The sequence below is a fragment of the Ammospiza nelsoni genome, chromosome 2, assembly GCF_027579445.1.
Source record: "Ammospiza nelsoni isolate bAmmNel1 chromosome 2, bAmmNel1.pri, whole genome shotgun sequence".
Lineage (NCBI taxonomy): Eukaryota > Metazoa > Chordata > Aves > Passeriformes > Passerellidae > Ammospiza > Ammospiza nelsoni.
The window spans coordinates 33,889,783-33,909,934 of NC_080634.1; the positions used below are offsets into that span (position 1 = coordinate 33,889,783).

Genomic DNA, 20,152 nt, shown 5'->3' on the forward strand with positions numbered 1-20,152 from the left:
TCCCCCAGGACCCGTGGGCCTCTCTCTGGGAGCCGCTGTCCCTGCAGCTGGCTCCGAGCCCGGTGTGCCACAGGAACCTTGTGCCTGCTCTGATTGCAGGGCATTGCACCACGCTGCCCCAGGGATGTGCCAAGGCCTGACAGGGCCCTGCTGCTGGCCACTGCTGCTGGCCACAGCTGGTGAGAGGTTCCTGCCCTGGTCCCAGGGGGATGTGGGCAGACAGGGCAGATCAGGCATCCTGGTGTGGCAGGGGGTGCTGGCTCTGTACCCACACTGTTGCTGGCCAGCACGGGGAAAGATCTTCTTCCTCCAGATTGTTGAACAAAATCAGAGTGGCAGCACTTCTTTTAAATCTGTTTAGGGACATCATATCCATCAAAGAGCAGTGTCCTGGCATTAAGCTCAATGTGAGGAAGAAAACTAATAAAGCCTAGTTTTGAACCAAAATGCAAAATGAGTAAGAATCCCCCAAACCCAAATCAACACCACCTCCTCAGCCCCCAGAAATTGTCAGTGTTTGGATTCAGGAGCCAGCAACCAAGAGGGACAACAGAAAGGTTGGATCCTTATTATCAAGAAAGAAAAAGCAACATAATAATAAAAACCATAGAGATAGAATTAATTAAATAGACCATGTATTTTTTTAGCTGTACAGAAAGAATTTCACAGCGAGACTTTGGGTACAGCATCTACAGGCGCTGGCCAAGAACATGTTCAAGGGTCAGGAGAAATGCCACTGAGAAGTAAAACATATGAACTTACAGAACTGCTCTCTGGGATTTATACAATATATGTTGTGTGAACAACTTTCCATTCCTGCAATTAAAACAACTGAAAAAAACATCAATCAAAATTATTATTCAGTTACAAGTATCAGTCATCCATGTACTGACAAACCATAAAGGAACAGAAGAGCAAATAATTAAACAATAACTATTTAATCAAGCTTTTATTATATGAAAGTGAGTAAAGTTTCATCTTTTAAGCCATGGACGGTTCAAGAGTTGCAGTCACCTTGCTGAAGTTCTCAGGATGGCAGGAATTCATTCTGTGATGTGTCACCACTCAGCGAACTGGCTGGAAATCCTCCAAGAGCTGCCCTATTCTTTTCTTTCCTGCAAGAGGTGGGAAAACCTAATCAGCATTTGAGGTCGATTCAGAAGATGTTTCATACTAAATCTTTGATGTTAACAAAGCCACCAAAAGTCTGATTTTTGCTACCCACAGCAAACTATTAGCTGCTCTTGTAACTAAATGCACAACTTTTTTTTTTTTTTTCCCATACTGCTCTACAGGTCCCTGTGGAGGAATCTCAGTAGTTACAGCTTTTTATTTCTTCATACTCCTTCCAACATGGCATGATGCAGACCACAATCCAACTGCCAGAGTCCCCCAACTCTACTGTACTAGAAAATGGACAATTTTCACCCAAATTTGCCATTGCATCGTTGGGCTCAGTGACTATGTGTAGTAAAAAAAACCCTGTTCTTCACCATTGCTCTAAGCCAACACCAATTCAGGTTTCCTGCCATTCTTATTTATTCTTTTTTCACTTGTTCTGCTTGTTTTCTGAATATTCATAATGAGATTTCTGAATCTACATGCAACAGGCAACAATGCAACAGGCATTTTACAGGAATAGGCAGTACAATTGTGAAGTTACAAGAATAAAACCTGTGATTTCTAATTTCCATTATTTCTTCTTCAGTGGTACAAGTTTGGTCTATCCTTTTTTTTTTTTTTTTTGGCTCTGCTACTTTTATACTAAAATGAGCTTTTAGGAGGAAGAGGCGGTCATCGATGCGTTATTAACAGCTCAATAACAACATCTATTTTCACATTAGAAAATCCTTTAGCCTGCTGCAATTTAGATTGTGAAGGAGCAGGGAAGCCTTAGACCAGCAAAATCTTTGCACACAGGTTATGGCAGGCTGAGGTCTCTCCTAAAATGCCAGCTGAGTGTACCTGTTGATCGCCGGAAGTCCTCTGGATGGTGCCTGATGTACTCGCACAGCTCCCTGTCCACCTTGGCATGCATGTACTCGGCGCGTTTCACCAGGTGGTAGCCCACAACGCAGCCCAGGGTAGCCAACAGGACCTGCCGGTGGATGCCTGCAGCAGGAGGAGAGAGGAGCTGTCCCCAGCTCTCCCAGCTCCCCGTGGGCCTCAGGCAGGGCCCCCTTTCCCCAGGCACTCCTCTCTCCCTGCTTTGCCCCTGCCAAGGTCCCTGCAGTACCCACAGCTCCCATGGCCCCTGCCAGGCCCCTCTTTCCTCAGGGCTCCCTCCCCTTCCCACCACCCTCAGGGAGTCACCTCAGATCCCCTCCACCTCCAAACGATGTCCCTTTCCCAGCCCCTTCCAGTTCCCCAAATCCCTCACCTCAGGGCTCCCAGCCCTTGACTCCCATCCCCACAATCACACAGAGAACTCCCTTCCCCTCCAACAGCCCCCCCGAACTCAGGGCTCCCTCTCTTGCCCTCCCCGCTTCATTTATCCCTCAGTGACCCCAAGCCCCACACCCCTTCCCCAGGCCCACATACTCCCTCTATCTCCCCATTCCCTTACCTCAGCGCTCCCTCCGCTTCCCCAGCCCCTACATCCCTCTAGGTCACCCCAAATCCCACATACCCGCTCCTGCAGCCCCCAAACCTCCTCTAGCCCCTCACTCCTGGCTGTTTCCCTTTCCCTCCCCTTTATTTATGCTTCAGAGTGACTCCAAATCCCACACACCCCTTTCCCAGGCCCACATATTCCCTTTACCCACCCCTAGCCTTGGATCTCGGGGCTTCTTCCCCAGTCCCAGCCCCTGTGACCCTCAAGGTCACCCCAAATCCGCCCGCCCGCCCCCATTTCCTCTGCAGTTCCTCATTCCTTAGCTGCTTCCCCTTTCCCCCTTCATTTATCCCTCAGAGACCCCAAACCCCACACAGCCCCTTCCCCAGCTCCTCACCTCCTCCCTTCCCTCGCACCCCGCTCCATTCCCCCTCCCCTCGGGCTGCCCCCGTCCCCCCGCACCGGCTCCGAAGACGGGGCGATGGTTGAAGGCGTTGTCCAAAAGCGCCGACATCCACCCCGCGAAGCCGAGCCACACCGAGCCCTTGTTGAGCAACGGCGGCGGCGGCAGCGACCGCGACTCGTCGGGCAGGAACACCATGGCTGCCGCCCGCCGAAGGTGACCGGGGGGAGTGGTGCGGCGGCAGCGCCTTCCCCCGCCGGCCTGCGCCGTGCTCCGGGGTTCCGCTGCCTTCCCCGCTTATGGCTATTTTACCGAAAACCCACCCCAAAATCCAACTTGCCACCCCACAAACCCATCCCCGCCCCACACCCCGAGGCTGAGCGGCCTTAGCCGGCTCGGGGAGGGGGTTCCTGGAGCCCGAACCCCACTGGGTGAGCCGGCCCCACTGCAGGGCCAGCGAGGCCGGCCGGGAAGTAAATTAGGGGATTAATTAAGCACTAAAATCGAACGCAATTAATTTTCAGAGCTCAGATTAAAGTCTGATACCTAACCCATAGTGTTAGTTTTTTCGTTTTTAATTAATATGAAATCAGATTAAATCATTTGCCACTGTAGCAGGATTGACGGAACCGTTAAACAAACCTGCATTAACAAAACACATCACAGGTCCCAAAGGCTCCTTAAACTCTTGCCTAAAAATGTATAATTTAGCCTTTGTCCATGAGAGGAAAGCTCATGTCTTTACAAAGAGTTTGATGGGTGAAGTGTGGGTGTTAACATCTTTGCAACGGGAGTTAATGTCTCTACTGACCTAGACCGCAGGTTTGCTGCAGAGCCCTGGCACCTTGGCCCCTGAAGCAGACAAGGGATGCACAAGCCTGAACTCCTGAGCTTTGGGGTAAAACAGCAGGTTCAAGGGGGCAATGTGTGGTAGGCGGTTCGGGAAGGCTGCACCTTCCCAATGCCTCAGCAATGGGGAAAGGAAGAGGGAAATGTGCAGCCTGGAGTTTAGGATCAAGGGAGGCTGCGCCCTCCGAAACCCTGAGAGAGAAAACCCTGCGGGTGTGCCCCCCAGCGGACTCCCCCCTTAATTCAAACAAAGCTGAAGGACTCCCCTGTCTCCTTTTTGGGCATAAACTTCTGGCGTTTGTGGATTTTCCTGACATCTGCACAGGAGGAGGTTGGGCATTGCTGCTCTGCAGTGGGAGATGCTTCAGTTGAACCTGGGATCATTGGGATTGTACAATGGTGATGCACAGCCACTTCCACAGTCATGCCCTGGTTCAACTTCACAGAATGGTTTGGGTTGGAAGGGACCTAAATGGTCATCTACTCCCAGCACTCTGCCACAGGCAGGGAGAACTTCCACTGGACCAGGTTGCTCTATCCAACCCAGCTTTGAACACTTTAAGGGATGACACACCCACAGCTTTGCCTTGTGGCTTTTTGAAGGCTTTCAGGAGGTGCAAAGGCATGGCTGGGGAAGAGCCAAGAGGGGTGTTTGTAGGGTTTTTTTGCATATTAACATTTCCCTACACAGGACAGCACAGCAGACAGATAAACACAAGCATTGTGGATGCCTTACCCTGAGCAGAGCTTTGAGGCTTGAAGCTGAGATAAAATGCAAGTACAAGAAGCATTGTGGCACCACTGGCAGCCACAGCAACATGGCAAAGCCAGTGATAGTGTAAAAAAGCAGAAACTGTGAGAAAATAATTACAACCAGAATGAGAATGTCTTGAATAAACTCACTGGCAGTAAACACTTCAAATGTACAAAGTATTTAGTTAGAGAAACAACCACAGTGATTAATGTACGTGTTGCCCTAACAAGAGCCACTCTATTTTGAATACCCTAAATATTCAAAGAACTCAAAAAGCATAACTACCCCCTTGGCTATCCTTGATGAAGGGGTCCCATATTTCAGCTAACATAGAATAAAGTTCAAAAACTACTGTCAAAAATAGTCATAGTAGTAATAAAAAATCCACCCCTCTCTCCTAGTTTTATGTCAGCACTGCAGTCCAAAGCAGTCCCCAACATCAGAGCAACATCTTCTAGGGATGGTTATGTAGGGCTTAAAAGGTATAATTATTTACTGCAGAAATAAATGCTATCCTTTGGGGAGCATGATTCCACAGAGGCAAAAAACATTTAATAGTGTTAAAATATTTCATTTGAGTAGCATGCCTCAATTTGGTCATCTGGTCTACAGAAAAGAGCTACTAGAAGAATATGAAAACCTATTTGCAAAGTATCTATGAAACAAGGAGATGAACAGGACATGGACATATTATAAAATTTGATATTTGAGTGTGCAAAGCACCTCAGGACAAGTTTCCAGCTACACACTACATCCTTAGTTGTGTGGGTGTCTCTCAAAAGCAGGGTCTAGACAGGAGCAGAAAATAATGCAAGAAATGCTCAAACAAAAAATACCAAGTTTTTAATTTACAAATTCCATAGAACACAGTTACAATGCTCTCCCACACAACAATCATCCTTTGTAATTTGCCACAGCAACTTCTATTCAAATACAAACCACAGTGGGAAAATGAGGCAGGTTTTCCTCAGGACAGAAGTCTGGGCCTTGTTAAGCTCCACAGTTTACCAGCAGCCCTGCCTGTCACTGTGACAGTGCTTCTGATCAGAGGTATCCTCGTTGGGCAGTACAGGAGTGTTGGAAGAAGAGCTCCCACGTGGTGATGGCACACGCACACTGTGTCTCATCTTGGATGGCCTTGTGACAACCCCTCACCGTGCCAGGAATCCCCTCCAAGGGGTATCCTGGGACTGGTCCCAGCACTGTGGCTTTACTCAGCCTTTTGTCTGACAGGAGTTCTCTCAGTCAAGACAGAGATGTAGAGTTTCAGCCAAGCGTATGTGATTCCCAGAGCACAGTACACAGAGGTCAGCAACAGGGGGACAAAAGGGAAGTGCTGCTTCCAGGGGGTCAGGGGAAATATGATTTCACAGAAGATTTCCAGGGGCACTAGTTGGATGAGGTAGATTGTTTCAAGCCAGTTAAGTAGAGGTTTCTCTCTCCTGTCAGAGAAATTAAAAATGAGGTAGTATTAAAATATATGTTAACTAAAAATAACTATTATGTTTTTCAGCTATCCCAATGCAAAGAGAATCTCACATTAGATTGCAGTAATGGTTTCAATAACAAGTTAAAGAGTTTCAGTAGGAAAAAACCAGTATGATAACCAAGAGTACAGCTCAATATCATTATCAAGTTCCAGGATGCCTTGGAAGCCTAAGCAGAAACTCATCAATTGCTCTGTTCACCTTACTGTTTCAGTAAACAACTGAACAGCCCTTCATACAAAGACTTGTTTCACTAAAGTTGTTCTACAACAGAAGACTGGAAATGCCAGGTTTTTTTAACCTCTTCCCCCAAGCTTTCTGTAGGATGGACTTTCCTGTGAGCTATCTCCCTTGCAAAGGACACTGATGGTAGGAGTTTACTGCAGGTAGTTTGAAGGGAATTTCATGTTTCAGCAAGTTAAAAACAAGAAACTTGCAAAAGCTCCATCTGTTAACAAAAACTATGCTCCTATGGAGTTTTTTAGCTAGAGCTCCTGAGACAGAATGACTGAATTCTTAAATAAAGAAAATCACCTACAAAAGCAGGTGCCTGAGGTAGTGAATACATGTTTACAGTACTTCATTACAGCTTGGGTTTGCCCTGAAAAGTTTGGGAAAGAGGGAAGTGGGGACTGCAGGGATTACAAGGATAAGCACTAATCTTTGGCCAAGTGGTAAGAGCTCCATAGGCTGTGAACTACACAGGGTGACTTTGGCAATTCCATGTTCTGCCAACCAAATACTTGCAGCTTTGTTGACAAATTACAGCTTGCGAATGAATGTTATTTACAACCTGTCCTTTCCACACATTAAAATACTAACCAATACTACAAAAATCCACAGTACAATAGGATAAACAATCTGCAGACAAATCACTAGTAGTAAATGCTAGAATACTACATTAAACCCTCAGAGGTTACAGCATCACAACTCCAGGCTTTGACAGAGCATGAGGCAGGTGGGGATCTACAGCCTCCTGGGACTAACTGGGCAGCTGTCACAATAACCAGCACGTGCTGCAATTAATCCTAATTTAAGCACTGCCTCCTGAGAACAGAGGCAGCTGCATCTTTTGACTAGTAACACCTTAATTTGACTCCTCAGCATCAGTTTTCTGTGCTGCTTGTCCCTTATGACAATGGCTGTTCCCAACACCAGAAGAAATGTTGCTGTTTCTGGCACTGAGATCAAATTTCTTTAATTACCTGAACAGAGATTTCAATGAAGAGAAGCTATAAACAGTAAACAACAGCATAAGCAGTATTTTAATTGGAAGTTCTGAAAAATAAAGAACATGATGTAGTTTTAAAATTAAATATAAAAAACTTTTGCCATATATATATTGTAGTATCTTTAAATCTTACTAGTCACATTTGCATTATCTGGTTTTATTTTCTGGAGACCTACATGTTTTACTGCTTAGCATGCCTAAAAATAAGCATAAACATTTACTAAAGCAAATGCCAAGCATTTGCAATACACGTACTTCAATTATCTAGAAACATACTGAACAAGTTATAATTACTATTATAATTAATCTAATTAATTACTATTATTATAATCACATTATAATTACTATCTGAGATAGCACTACAAATAAGATTTTCCTTTTCTAAAGAAAACACAAACAACTGGCAAGTGACTAAAGCAAAAATGACAACCAAATCAAGACTATTGAGCTCTATGTTGCAAATTGTACAAAAATTAACTAATAGAAGAACATTTTACCTGCTGTTGTGAACAACAATGGAAAAAGTGAGAAATGCCCTGTTGTTGCCAGAATCAAGTAGATGCCAGCATCCTTGGCTCTCTGAATAGACAATAAGCTAAAAAGGCAATAATTTGTTATGCTTTTGTCTTTTAGCAAAGAAACCTAATTTCAGCAGAACACTATACAATTGACTGAAGACTCAGAAACAAGTCAAACATACTGCAAAAATCCACAGTATTTTTTTGGGGGGGTTTCACAGTACCCCCATCCCTGCTAACACTGCACCTGTGATGAAGTCTCCTGCTTCCAAACCATGTGGCCTCAGAGATAAAAACACAGGAGAAAAATCAGCCAGGAAACCCTCCCTCAGAAAACCACACACCCACTGAACAAAATTATCAGCAAGGCCCAGCACAAAACAAGAGCCTAAACATCACCAAATCTCTGAGGAAGAAAAAGACAGTTTGTAGCAATACTGGTCAGGCAGTTTATGAACTACAGCTTCAGTTCTACCCTAGGCAGGCATGAAGCCCTTTTGGTAGAAATTGTTCTGGTCAAGCACAGTGCAGAAGATCCCTTTCCTCAGCTAGCTCCTGAGCAATCTATCAAGCATTTTACAATATGAACCACAGCACCCATCAAGGTTTGAACTGCGCCCGAAATTAATTTATTTTAAGTGCACTACACTGTTACAGCTTAAGGCATTCTATGAAAGAGTTCCTCTTCTGAAATATACTGAGAACAAAATGATTCCCTTTGAGGATTCCTCAACAAGTGGCTGCAGGTTCAGTTTGGCCAAGTACTTTGTAACACATTCTCTTACCTTAAAGGCAGAATAGCAAGGAGTATTGCTTTCTCATGCACGTGCCAGCCAAACATGAAGGAGCTCAATGCACAAAGAACAAGGCACTGTAGAAAGCCTCGGGGCCCTTGAGGTTTAAACCAAAGACAGAAAACAGAGGGCTAGAAACAACAGGCAAAAACAGGACTTCAGTGAAAAGTCTGGCAATCCCGAAGACAAGCCATTGTCCAAAGAGATTTGTCAATGTTACTAAACACCACTGCACCCAGGTTGTGCTTGTGTGGCACAAACATTATATTGCACTGGAGGAAATCAATCCATTTGGATGTATAAGAAGAGACTGAAGGATTTTTGTTGAAATATCAGGAGGGAAAAGCAGACTGAAAGACCACAGCCAACTCCCCACTATTTGTATTGCATGCAAAAATTGTCTGCCAATCTAAGCCACTAAACACATTTTATCAGTCACTACATACTAGTAATGATGTACCTGTTGCCCTAGAATTAAAATTCATATGAAGTGCATACTATCAAGTAAAACCTACTAGGGACAAAATAGAAAAAATTTCAAAAAATATTAGTTGTTCTTACCAATATAGCTATGAAAGTACAGATTAATGTTGCCAGTGGAGTCACTGAAGGGAGGACAGTGTGCTGAAACTCTTGAACCAGCCCTCCTGTCATGGAGGCTTTAGGGATTTTTGTACCATCAAGAAAATTGCACTTTAACCCTAAAAACAAAATACAAAAAAAAGCACAAACTGTTAAATGCTAATAAAGAAAATGAAGTAACTAAACTAAGTACATGGCCAAGTTTTTTCTTTTTGCAAAGGATGGCAGAGGGAAGTGATTGATCTCCGACCTACTGCTGGTAACTTATGCACCAGATTATATGGACCATATGATGTATGCAATCTGAAAACACAATTTACTGCCTACATCACAAATGGGGAAGACTAAAATAAAGCAAGCTCTATCTGCAAACAGGCATCAAAAAGCAAGATTAACATACTGACCAAGAATTGTCAGTGCTTTGTCCATGGCATTATACAAAGCCCAGAAGTTGGGGGCCCAATAGGCATGGCAGAGACCTCGCTTGAAAGGGAAGAGCCGTGAAATGACTTGAGGCAGCTGACCCTACAGAAAACAAGACCAAAGAAATGGCCACTTTAGGTGAGACATGGTTTATATTTTTATAACAAAATTTTCTAACTGTTCAGGGGAATAACATATGAAAAAGGGGTTATTACCAATACTAGGAAGGGTCCCAGTGAAAGAGCAGAAACAAGACAGACAATCAGTGCCAGAAGAGTTACATGAAGAAAGCTGAAACTTCTCCACTTCAGGGATCCATCTACAATAAAAAAAGATTCAAGAAACAGCTGCTGTGGGAAGTGGTAAGGGAAACAAAGCATTCTTCACTAACAAGGAATTCCTAGCATCTATCTAAAAGGGGCACACAGCCTTTTATGTCAATATATTCAGTTTCTTCCTTTAACAGCAGGTATTTCTTTTGCTCACATTGCAGCTCCTGTATTATACAAGCTTTCAGTATTTTTCGAGTTTACCTCCCCTGCTCATATGAAGAGTATCAGGCATGTTTCAGTGCTAAAAAGTGGGGAGAAACTCAAAGAAGGTCTTTGAAATAGTTTCTAATAGTTTTTAATACTGTCAAATTGTTCCATATCCAGAACAATTCTTATGGCTTCCAAGTGCCATCTGCAGCTTGTTTGTGTTGATTTTTCTTAACAAAGAACTCTTAAAGGAACAGGAATTTTACAAACCAAATCTATTTCAAAGATTCTTTAAGATCCTAACAAATCTGCTCTCAAGCAGAAATTTTGTTTGAGCCATATTGTTCCAATTCTATCTTCCAAGTCTTGAGTGCTCCCCTAGTTCCAGTGTTTAACACAACTCCCCCCAAAAGCCAGTGAGGAAAGCCCCACCTCACCTGCATTATTTGCAGTAAAGCAGTAGGATCGTAACAAATAAATGCCATATGCTGGGGCCACATACACGTAGATGTGCTTGAAATGCAGAAGAACGGCAAAAAGTAGAGCACCCTCCAAATACCTTTTCTGAAAGAAAACAAAACAAAACCTAAGCTTTTCTCTTTGTAGTCACTTTTAATGATCCTCTGTTGTAGTCCTAAGGTGATGAGACATTTATTCTAAGTATTAAAAAGGGTATTTACTTAAAATTACAAATTCAGTAGTGTTATGCAAAACAGGTATGGACAAGGAACTATCCTGTCACACAATCACCTCTTCACAGCTTCAGAAGTATGTTTTCTAAGGACTGGTGATTTGGAAGAAGATAAAATGCCAAGAAATGATGCCACATTGCTCAGGGGTAACACTGAATATAGCCTTCTTATGGGGAAATATAGCTTTCTTACTGCAGCATCAGCAAGCAATTATGGTGAGTTTCAAGTCTTTCTCTCTGCCACAAGCTCAATAAACAATTAGACATCCAGCTTCACACAGCTCAACATGAAGCCACTACCATTGCCCACAACATGAGCAGCCCTATGAATTGAATTAATGCACCCAAAATACACATGGCAAGAAATCAACAAGAGTCACTTGGGTTTACCTGACACAGCCGAGCAACAGAAAGAAGCATCAGCCCAAAGAGGAAGCCATTGTACTGGAAATGAATATCTGAACTTGAGTCAAGGAATAAAGCAAGCTTTCTTTACGACTATGTGTTCTGGAGAAGACTCAAAGTTTTGAGGAATAAATTAAAATTAAAATAGAATTTAAATCAAGAAAGCAACCTTAAACTCACAGCACATAGACACAAGTCATTATTTAACCTTACCTGTAAGTAGTGTCAGACACAAATTACACTAATGCTGGAATACCACCTTGATGAAATGAAACACAACAATCAACACATATATTGTGCAAATTTTATAATATAAAGTAAAAAAGGCTAAATCTCCACTTTAATTTTAAAGTTATTAGTTTCTGCCACACATTGTTAATGCATAGTGACAACAGCCCTCATTTTTCTACCACTTCTAAGTGTATGTAATATACAGAAGAAATATACATGTATATGCAATATACACAAGAACTATGACAGAGAAAATGAAGTCCTTCCTTTAAATGCACACTGTGGCAAGACTGACTTGCAGGAACTGCAATTTCCAGAGTTATTTTTATATAGTATATGGACTTGTTGGGAGGCATTCAGATAAAGCCAGGAAGATCCTCAGAGGACTGGAGCACCTCTGCTATGGAGACAGGCTGAGATAGCTGGGGTTATTTCAGCCTGAAAAAGGGAAGACACTGGGGAGAACATGTAGCTGCTTTGGAAGGTGCTCTAAGAGAGCTGGACAGGGACTTTTGACAAGGGCATGAAATGACAGGGCAAGGGAGAATGGTTTTAAACTAGAAGAAGAGAGATTTAGATTGGATATTAGGAAGAAATTCTTTATTGTGAGAGTGATGAGGGACTGGCACAGGTTGCCCAGAGACGTTGTGGATGCCCCGGCCTGGAAGGTCAGGTCAGGCTGAATGAGGCTTTGAGCAACCTGGTCTAATGGAAGGTGTTCCTGCTAAGGCAGGGGGTTGGAACTAAATGATGTTTAAGGTCCTGTCCAAACCAAACCACTCTACAATTCCATGACTGTTCTTTAGAAAGACTTCCTAATTCCCAAATAAAGTTAAACAAATTGAATACACTCTGAATCTTAAAACACTTTGAAGATTTTCCTTGCCACAGAACAAACTTGGAACCACACCCAGGACCACTCTGCTAATACTCCTGTAGGTGTGCAGAGGAGGAACAGCCAGCAGAACAGGCACACTGCTGCCAGACTGGTTGGTCCTCCTCCACTTCTGGCAAATCAGACCAAGGACTGACTAACTTCCATTTTGCCAAATAGTAATTCTAATGAAAACAAAGTTATTTAACTAATCCCAGAAACAAACCCAGCTGTGTAACTTGCTATGACAGCAATAATAATATAGGATTGTGCCACACACTGTAAGAGGTTGTTAAAAAACCAAACAAACCACAAACAACCCACAACGGTTGGAAAGGATACGATCCACAATTAACAACCCAAAATTCCACAAGAGCAGAACAGCAAGAATAAATGTTGGTTTTTCCAGGATATCCTTTGCAGCTCGTTTTCCATTTATACATCTGCAGCACCTAAACAAGAGCAGAAGAAACACAAGCTTTAATTCAAACATACAGGCAAAAACATTGTTGGTTTTAAGAGTTAAGAGCGGCACTTACTCTGAAGTTTGCCATTTTATCAGGATGCAAGGCAACAAAAAAAGCCTTGCTAAATTCATCAAAGGCAGACAGTATCATGAACAAAGTTTAGAACAAAAAGGATTTTCAACTTCAATAGCTGTGATGTTTTCCACATGCTAAAGCTTACATTATGTAACAGCCTCAGGATCAAGTCTCCCACTCAGAAAGTGTAAATCTGTCACAGCCTGCTTGCCATCATGAGCGGTGGATTGCTACTTTTGGAAACAACAGAGGGAGTTGTAGTTAAGGTCCTCAGCTGGACATAACCTCTCCCTGGCTACTGCTGCCCCCTGCTATATTAGGAGTTATTTCTGTTGGTTAAAATCAACAAATTTTGATTTATAATTTATATAAATATAATTTATATAATTTATAATAACAATAAAATTATTACTTCTCAGTGTGAAGCAATATGGTTCATATGACTTCTGAAATCAGTCTTAAATCACATTAAAATGTTATAGATCATTTGTGTTGAAATGCAACCTCCTTGCCATGAGCAGAACACCTTCCACTAGACTGGGTTGCTCAAACCCCCATCCAACCTGGCCTTGAATTTTTCCCAGCAGAGGACATATACCACCTCTCTTGGCAAAATGACATTGTGCAGACACCTGCCCTGAGCCTTCAGCCTTACATTCATATATCTGTGAGTCAAACAATAAAAGGAAAAGAAATCATATTGCAAAGCTAGTTGCATAAAGAAAGTAAATAAAGGAGTTTAGGCAGGGCTCTAATCAGAGAATTTCCTATCCAGGTTTTGAGCAGAAAGAATAAAATGATGGGAGACTCTTATAGCCAAATCATTAAGGTAGGCAATGTATTTCTCAGAACACACTCCCACTCTACCTCTTTAGGGATAAGGGCAGTAATTCTTCATAAAGTCAGGCCTCACTGAAAGCATCCAATCCTAATTACATCAGACTTGGAATAATCAGTTTATCATCAAAACACTAAAGAAACTTTGCATATTTGATGATACTGCCATTTTCTGACAGATTTCCTTTATGCTTCTAGAAGAACAGAGTAATCAGAAAAGTAACAGGAAAAAACTTGTTCTGAGCACACCAGCTGTCCTGCAACTCCTACAAAAGGAGTTCAGTGACAGAAGCAAACCCAAGTACAACACATGAAACAGCAGCTGGTGTCCAAGTGCCTGCAAACCCATCACATGTAGTGCAACTGTATCTCCAAGAAGAACACATTATCTTGTGTTTAGCAGTGTATTCCAAGATTCTCCTTGAACAGGTTCAAGCAACTCTGGCATTTCCCTTCCTTTACAAGCTTATTTGTACAAATAGTTATTTGTTGTGGCTACAGAACAAGCCCACATATGAAGGCCTATCCACTGTCCCTAAAATCAGAAGATTAAGACTTACTCATGAACTGCATATATGAAGAGGGTATCTGTAAAGATGACAGAAAGCCTTTGGAAGAAGACGGTTGCATGACTGGTGTAATTCAAGTTTTCAACAACCAACATCTGGGGGTCAAAGTACTTGGCAATGTGAGAAAGCACATATTCAAACCAAGCAAAAAATGGTGGATAATCCAGGGTCCATTCCGAGGTTGCCTAAAGACAAAATAAGATTAAATAGTTGATAACAAACCATGCTGTGTGCAGTCCTTCAGGTACAGCTCATTGCAGCAAACCAGCCAATGCATTTTCCCTCAGTACCCTCTCTGTAACTCAAACACTCCACAATCAGCAGCCACTCTGTGGTGCTGTAAGCTGTTCTCCTGCAGTACTGGTAGAAATGTGACATTTCCTGACCAGCAGGAAAAGATTAAAGAGCCTCTTGTGCACTTAACCAGTATATAACTGTTTGTTATCTCTAAATGTATTTACAGTAATAGGGCCATTATTACAAAATCTCAGTAAAACAGCTCAGAGCCAATATTTGTCTATACTGGAGTGATCACCAACACAACCAGTTTCAAAATTACTTTCACTCATCAGCTAACAAGCCTTAACTCTCACACAACCATATCATGACCAAATGGCATTATGTGATCTCTTCCCATAAGGACAGCTGCCATGCCCTGACCAAGAATTAACTCCTTGGCTGTGGAAACAGGAGAGGAAGAGGCATGAACAGAGCAGGCTGGGATGGGGTATTTTTTCAGTGAGCATGATCCCAAATGCTTATGCTGCATTGTTGAAAGGCATCCTATGTTCTGGCACAGGGTTAATGCTGGCATTATAAAAATTTGTTTGTAAAACAGTCCGTGGATCAGTCCTACAAAGTTCTAACCTGCACAAATCTTTACTTCTAGGCGTTTATGTGGAGTACTAGACACTACAGCATCTATCTGTCCCTGTACTCCAGCAGATATCAGGGGACAGATTAAAACCCAATTAGGTAGGCTGAGTCTATGACAAACCTAAACATGTTTTGTCTAGATAAAAATCAATGCATGCTACTAGCACACCAGCAAAGCTCAAAATTTGAATACAGTGATTGATTTCATAATGGAAAGCTGTATATACCCATTAGCATGACTCACTCTTTATTCTGGTAACTATGTATCACCAATGAGAAAAGCATAGACACCGGCAATTTAAGAGTACAATGCAACTTGCTCTGGTGCTACACAGCCTTTCCAATAACCCAAGTGCCTTAATTGCTTTTCCCATTTTGCCTTCATAAGTACTTGCAGCTTCCCCAGCTAACTTTCATGTTTTAGCTAAATGCTACACAAGGCCAGCAAATTGTAACTGGCATCTTTTTGTCCCACTATATGACAGTCACCAACCATCCCTTCCAGCATTCACAAGGTCTGTCATACCACTGTACTTGTAATTCATACACAGCTAAAACACACCCCAAACATGTCCTTACCTCATAGTACCACTGAGAGAGGGGCAAGTTGTGGGTGATGGCAAGCCAGTTCCTATGGACTTCGAAATCTGTGGAGTAACTACAGAAGGTCCATGTTAAGAGTCACATACGTGCATGCACAAAGGGAAAAATTTCAGAGCACATCACCACATGCAGACAAGAAGGAAGCCACTTTATTTATCAGCTCTAGGACGCTACTGTGATCAAGTAACAACGATGCTGCTTAAGAACTCTGTGCCAAAGACGTATCATAGAATGGTTTGGGTTGGGAGAGACCCTAAAGACCATCTTGTTCCAACCACACCTTCCACTTGACCAGGTTTCTCAAAGCCCCATCCAGCCTGGCCTAGAACGCTTCCAGGGATGGGGTATGCATGGATTCCCTGGGCAGCCTCTGCCAGTGTCTCACCAACCTCACAGTAAAGATTTTTCTCCTGACATCTGATCTAAATCTCCCATTTTATTTAGTTTAAAACCATTCCTCGTTGTCCTATGACTGACCATGTAAAAAGTCACTAATACAGGTGCTTATAGGGCAAGAACTATTTATATCTTGGCTTTTTAGGACAACTAATGCGAAATTCCAGGCTCCAACTGAAGCTTAACAGCAATTTGTTAGGGGTTTTTCTCCGTATATAAACCTAAAAATACAAAGCATAAATGTTTCAGCACACTTTCAGCCTTCCCGAGCAGCAGCCAGCCGGAACGGGGCAGCAGGGCTTCCAAAGAGGAAAGGAAAGCTGTGCCACGCGGCGGAGGCGCCGCCTCGCTTCCCTCACGAACCCAGGAGCCACATGGACCTTCAGGGCCTCCTCAGGACCGTGGCACCACGCTGCCCGCGGCCGGCCGCCCTCGGGGGTTCGCGGCAGTCCCATACCCGACCCGCCCCCATCCCGTCCCGTCCCGTCCCGCCGATAAGCTCCTTACTAGGCGGGGATGAGGAGGCACTTGAGGAAGGACACGCCGAGCGCCAGCGCCCGGAACCAGCCGCGGCCGCCCGCCGCCATGGCGCGCGCCCCCTGTCCCGCGCATGCGCCGTGCCCGCCGCGCCGGTTTGAAGAGCGCGCGCCCGCCGCGCTCGCGGCGTCTGGAGCGGGGCTGTGGCTGCGCGTGCGCGGGGAGGGCGGGGCTGCGTGAGGCGCCGGAACGGGCGCGAGTGGGAAGGGAGGGAATTTAGGTTGGGTATCAGAAATTATTTGCTGTGAAGGTGGTGAGGCGCTGGCACAGGAAACGGCTAATGATTAGCCTGCACGAACACAGATAAAGAATGCAACAAGAGAACCCCTGAGACCACAAATCAAGAGGCATTGGGAAGAATAAGTGCATGGACTGAGGGTACAAAAGCCCAGGGACCTCTTTGTTGAGCGTTCCTCTGTGCAGACACCCAGCCTGAGCTGACCTACTGCTGTACCAGGCTATTACTATTTACTTTTAGAAATCCAGCACCTGAGACTGCTAGGGAAGCTCGGGTTGAGCCCGAAGGAAGAGGAAGCATGCCTGGAGTGAGTGTGGGTGAGCGAGCAGCTGTTTGGTGCTCTGAGGCCACCCAGCCTCCCCTGGGCAGAAGCTGCTTTGAAGTAAAGTACACCAGCTTAGCTCTGCTCCAGGGAGGTGCCATCTCCAGCCTGTGTGGCTGGTGCTGGTGTCCAACAGCTTCCATGTACAAAGTGCTCTTTCAGAGGAACAGGCTCAATTTTTTAAAATTCCTTCCTGCCAGCCTGGAGGGTGGATGCATACAAGGCTGATGCCTTTTTAGCTTACAGCAAACCTCCATCTATCTAAGAATAGTATCTTGTAGGAGCTGCATGGAATCACACAGTTAATATGGTCAATTTTTATTTTCCTGTAGAGCAGCAATGTATTATTTGCTCGAGCTCAGGAACTAGAGACAAGTCTAACAGCAGTAATGCATCAGGGTTTCCCTCACTAACAAATCCTCTGTTTTTAAATGTTTGAAACGTAAATGAGTTAATGCATTTTAAATGGTTTTGATTATTTACAAAAGCTTGTTCACCCAAGTTTCGTACAATCGCACTAATTCCTGGGGACCTTCTTGCAATTCCTGCCACCGAGAGGTGGAGATAAGCATTACAAGGACACAGTGGTTAGAGAAAGAGAAAGCTACAAGTGCAGCAAGCATCACTCATGCTTTTTTCTCAAGAAATATGTCAGAGCACCTCCTGCTTCATTCACATTTTATTTTATCTAAAATACATGGTAGTAACAGTTCACAGAAGGAGTTGCAAGCAGAGGAATGCAATCAGATTTTAAAATGTGATAGCCCTACAGTCTCACTGTGAAGGTGGTAAGCAATAAAGACCATCTTTTCACACTTTTCAAACACTACTGATTCAAAAGCATGGCTTTTAGTGAGTTGGGGTCCAAATTCTGATCAGTGGGAAAATCCTGCAATTAGGAGTTGAAGCATGAAAATACTGAGGGGAATGCACAGAGGATGAGGAGAAGAGAAATTATTAGATTCAGCCCTCCCCTATAGCTCTTTTTTTTTTTTTTTTTATGAATGCCCAGGGAAAACATTCCCTTAGTTAGTCCCAGATGAACCTGTGAGCTTGATCTGGACATTTATATGCAATCAGCCCTTCTTGCACAGACTATCTGTGACTGCCTCTACTAATCCTCAGTCTCTGCATATGAGACTGTTATTGGGAGGGCCCCATATTTGTACTTCTTGTACCCTGCATGTTTGTGTCCATCAGCATGTAGACGCAGAATGGAAGTTCAATGTTTCAAAATACATGGAAATTCTGAGCAGAGGCACCAGTTCTACAGGATGGGGTGAAAATAAAACTGCCTGGAGGAGTCTTCTTCATAACTTCTTCATTCATCTCTATGCAGAATCAGAAGTTCCTAGGCTTATTTTCCACAGTCTATGGCTGAAGGCAGTATTTATCACTTCCACCAACCTTGTATACAGGCTCCACCAGCCTTTCCACCTCACTTTTTATTCCTGGGAATAAATCTGATTGACTGCAGATATTTGCTGCCTGTGAACTCAAGCAGCAATTTATACTCAACAACCCCGTTATAAAGTTCTAAGTACAGCAGTGCAAATGCTTGGTGATTTGAAGCACATGCAAATTGAAGCAAAGCTGACTGTTCCTGAGAAGCTACTAGCATAAGTCTTGGCATGATCCATATTTAAAGAGGATAATAGGAGATTAAAATTGGAAAGGACCAGTGAATCATTCTAATCACAGACTCTTGTAGCAAAATCTTTGTCTCCATTGTTATCTTGCTGTTCTTGTTTTTTTTTTTCCTGAATACATCAAGATATTTTTATTCTCCCCCTTCTAAATCCTGGGTTTCTTGTTAATGTGAATTCTTTCAGAGCTAACTTTTTACAACTACTTCTTTTATTTCTTTGCCATTGCCTGCAGAAACAAACACTCCTCCCATCAACTCCTCCCTTTAACAGCTGTATAAACTATTTCTTATTATTTATATACAGTATCAGTCTCATCATTGTAACTGGACATAGCTAGATATTTAAGAGATATCAAGCTTAAAAACACTTAAAGGAATCCATGAGTGATTCTTTCTGGAGTCCATTAAGATGTTTCATAAGTCTTTTTGCCATGTAAGAAATATCACTGTGCTATGCACATGTCCAGATCTGAGAATGCCATTACACTACAGCTAAAATCTTGTTTATCATCTGTCCTGACACTGGTATTCTTCTCCTCTAACACTACTGAACACTCTATCCAGTGGTCACTTAGGAAAAAAAATTAAAAATGAGGTCATTAAAAAAAACGAAAATTGCAGGGCTTGGCCTCATTTTGTACACTAAGGTATTGAGAGAGACAGGCATATGGCAGAATCAGGAGTTATGCACCAAGATAGAAGAAAACACACACAAAACTTTAAGGAAAGAAAATGTCACTAGATCTTTCCAGGAAAAAAAAAAGTTTGTTCTGAGAGTGAATATTCCACTCAGCAGTCAAATAATTTTTAGATGTTACTGCTAATAAATGCCAAGTGCTTTTCATGACTAGTGATGAGGTTGTACTATACTTAGCATGGCTTTGTGCATGTTTGCTTCTCTTTAATTCAGGAAAACTCTTGAGAAGAATCATTATCAGTGCTGTCGACTGGCAAACAAAAGCAAGTTACACTTCCAGGGCTCAGAAAAAGAAGGTAAACAAAAAACAGCTATTCAGATAAAATGCAAACAAATGCTCTGGAGAGAGAATGTTCCTATAAACAGTCATTATATCGTAACTCACAGACTGCAGAATTCGGGAGCAGCTATAAATTGAGCTTAGTGTGGAGTCTGAAATAGCAGCTGCATTTCTAGAACATATGTTTGACTGCAATCACAAGTGATTCACTTACCACTCATTTCCAGTATAAATAGTACCTCATACTTGAGGATGTTTATTGTGCTTAGCAAGTTTGAGGTACCTCAGGTTCTTCTGTTCCTTCCAAAGCATGGCTTCACTCATGTCTTTGC

General features: G+C 43.1%; 2 protein-coding genes across 2 annotated transcripts; both read right to left on the bottom strand.

The window, feature by feature from the left end:
• Positions 1–618: 618 nt before the first annotated feature.
• Positions 619–3,229, bottom strand: NDUFC2 (NADH:ubiquinone oxidoreductase subunit C2). Its single transcript, XM_059493993.1, has 3 exons — positions 3,017–3,229; positions 1,966–2,112; positions 619–1,115 (listed from the first exon to the last, which is right to left on the bottom strand). The coding sequence occupies exons 1-3, from the start codon at positions 3,153–3,155 to the stop codon at positions 1,066–1,068; spliced, it is 336 nt and encodes a 111-aa protein (XP_059349976.1). The 5' UTR covers positions 3,156–3,229; the 3' UTR covers positions 619–1,065.
• A 2,152-nt stretch (positions 3,230–5,381) lies between these two features.
• On the bottom strand, positions 5,382–16,714 carry ALG8 (ALG8 alpha-1,3-glucosyltransferase). The gene is made up of 13 exons (XM_059465941.1): positions 16,606–16,714; positions 15,679–15,757; positions 14,215–14,408; positions 12,618–12,727; positions 11,156–11,223; positions 10,512–10,638; positions 9,811–9,914; positions 9,577–9,697; positions 9,152–9,291; positions 8,582–8,721; positions 7,776–7,873; positions 7,253–7,325; positions 5,382–6,002 (listed from the first exon to the last, which is right to left on the bottom strand). The coding sequence occupies exons 1-13, from the start codon at positions 16,683–16,685 to the stop codon at positions 5,771–5,773; spliced, it is 1,566 nt and encodes a 521-aa protein (XP_059321924.1). The 5' UTR covers positions 16,686–16,714; the 3' UTR covers positions 5,382–5,770.
• Positions 16,715–20,152: the final 3,438 nt, after the last annotated feature.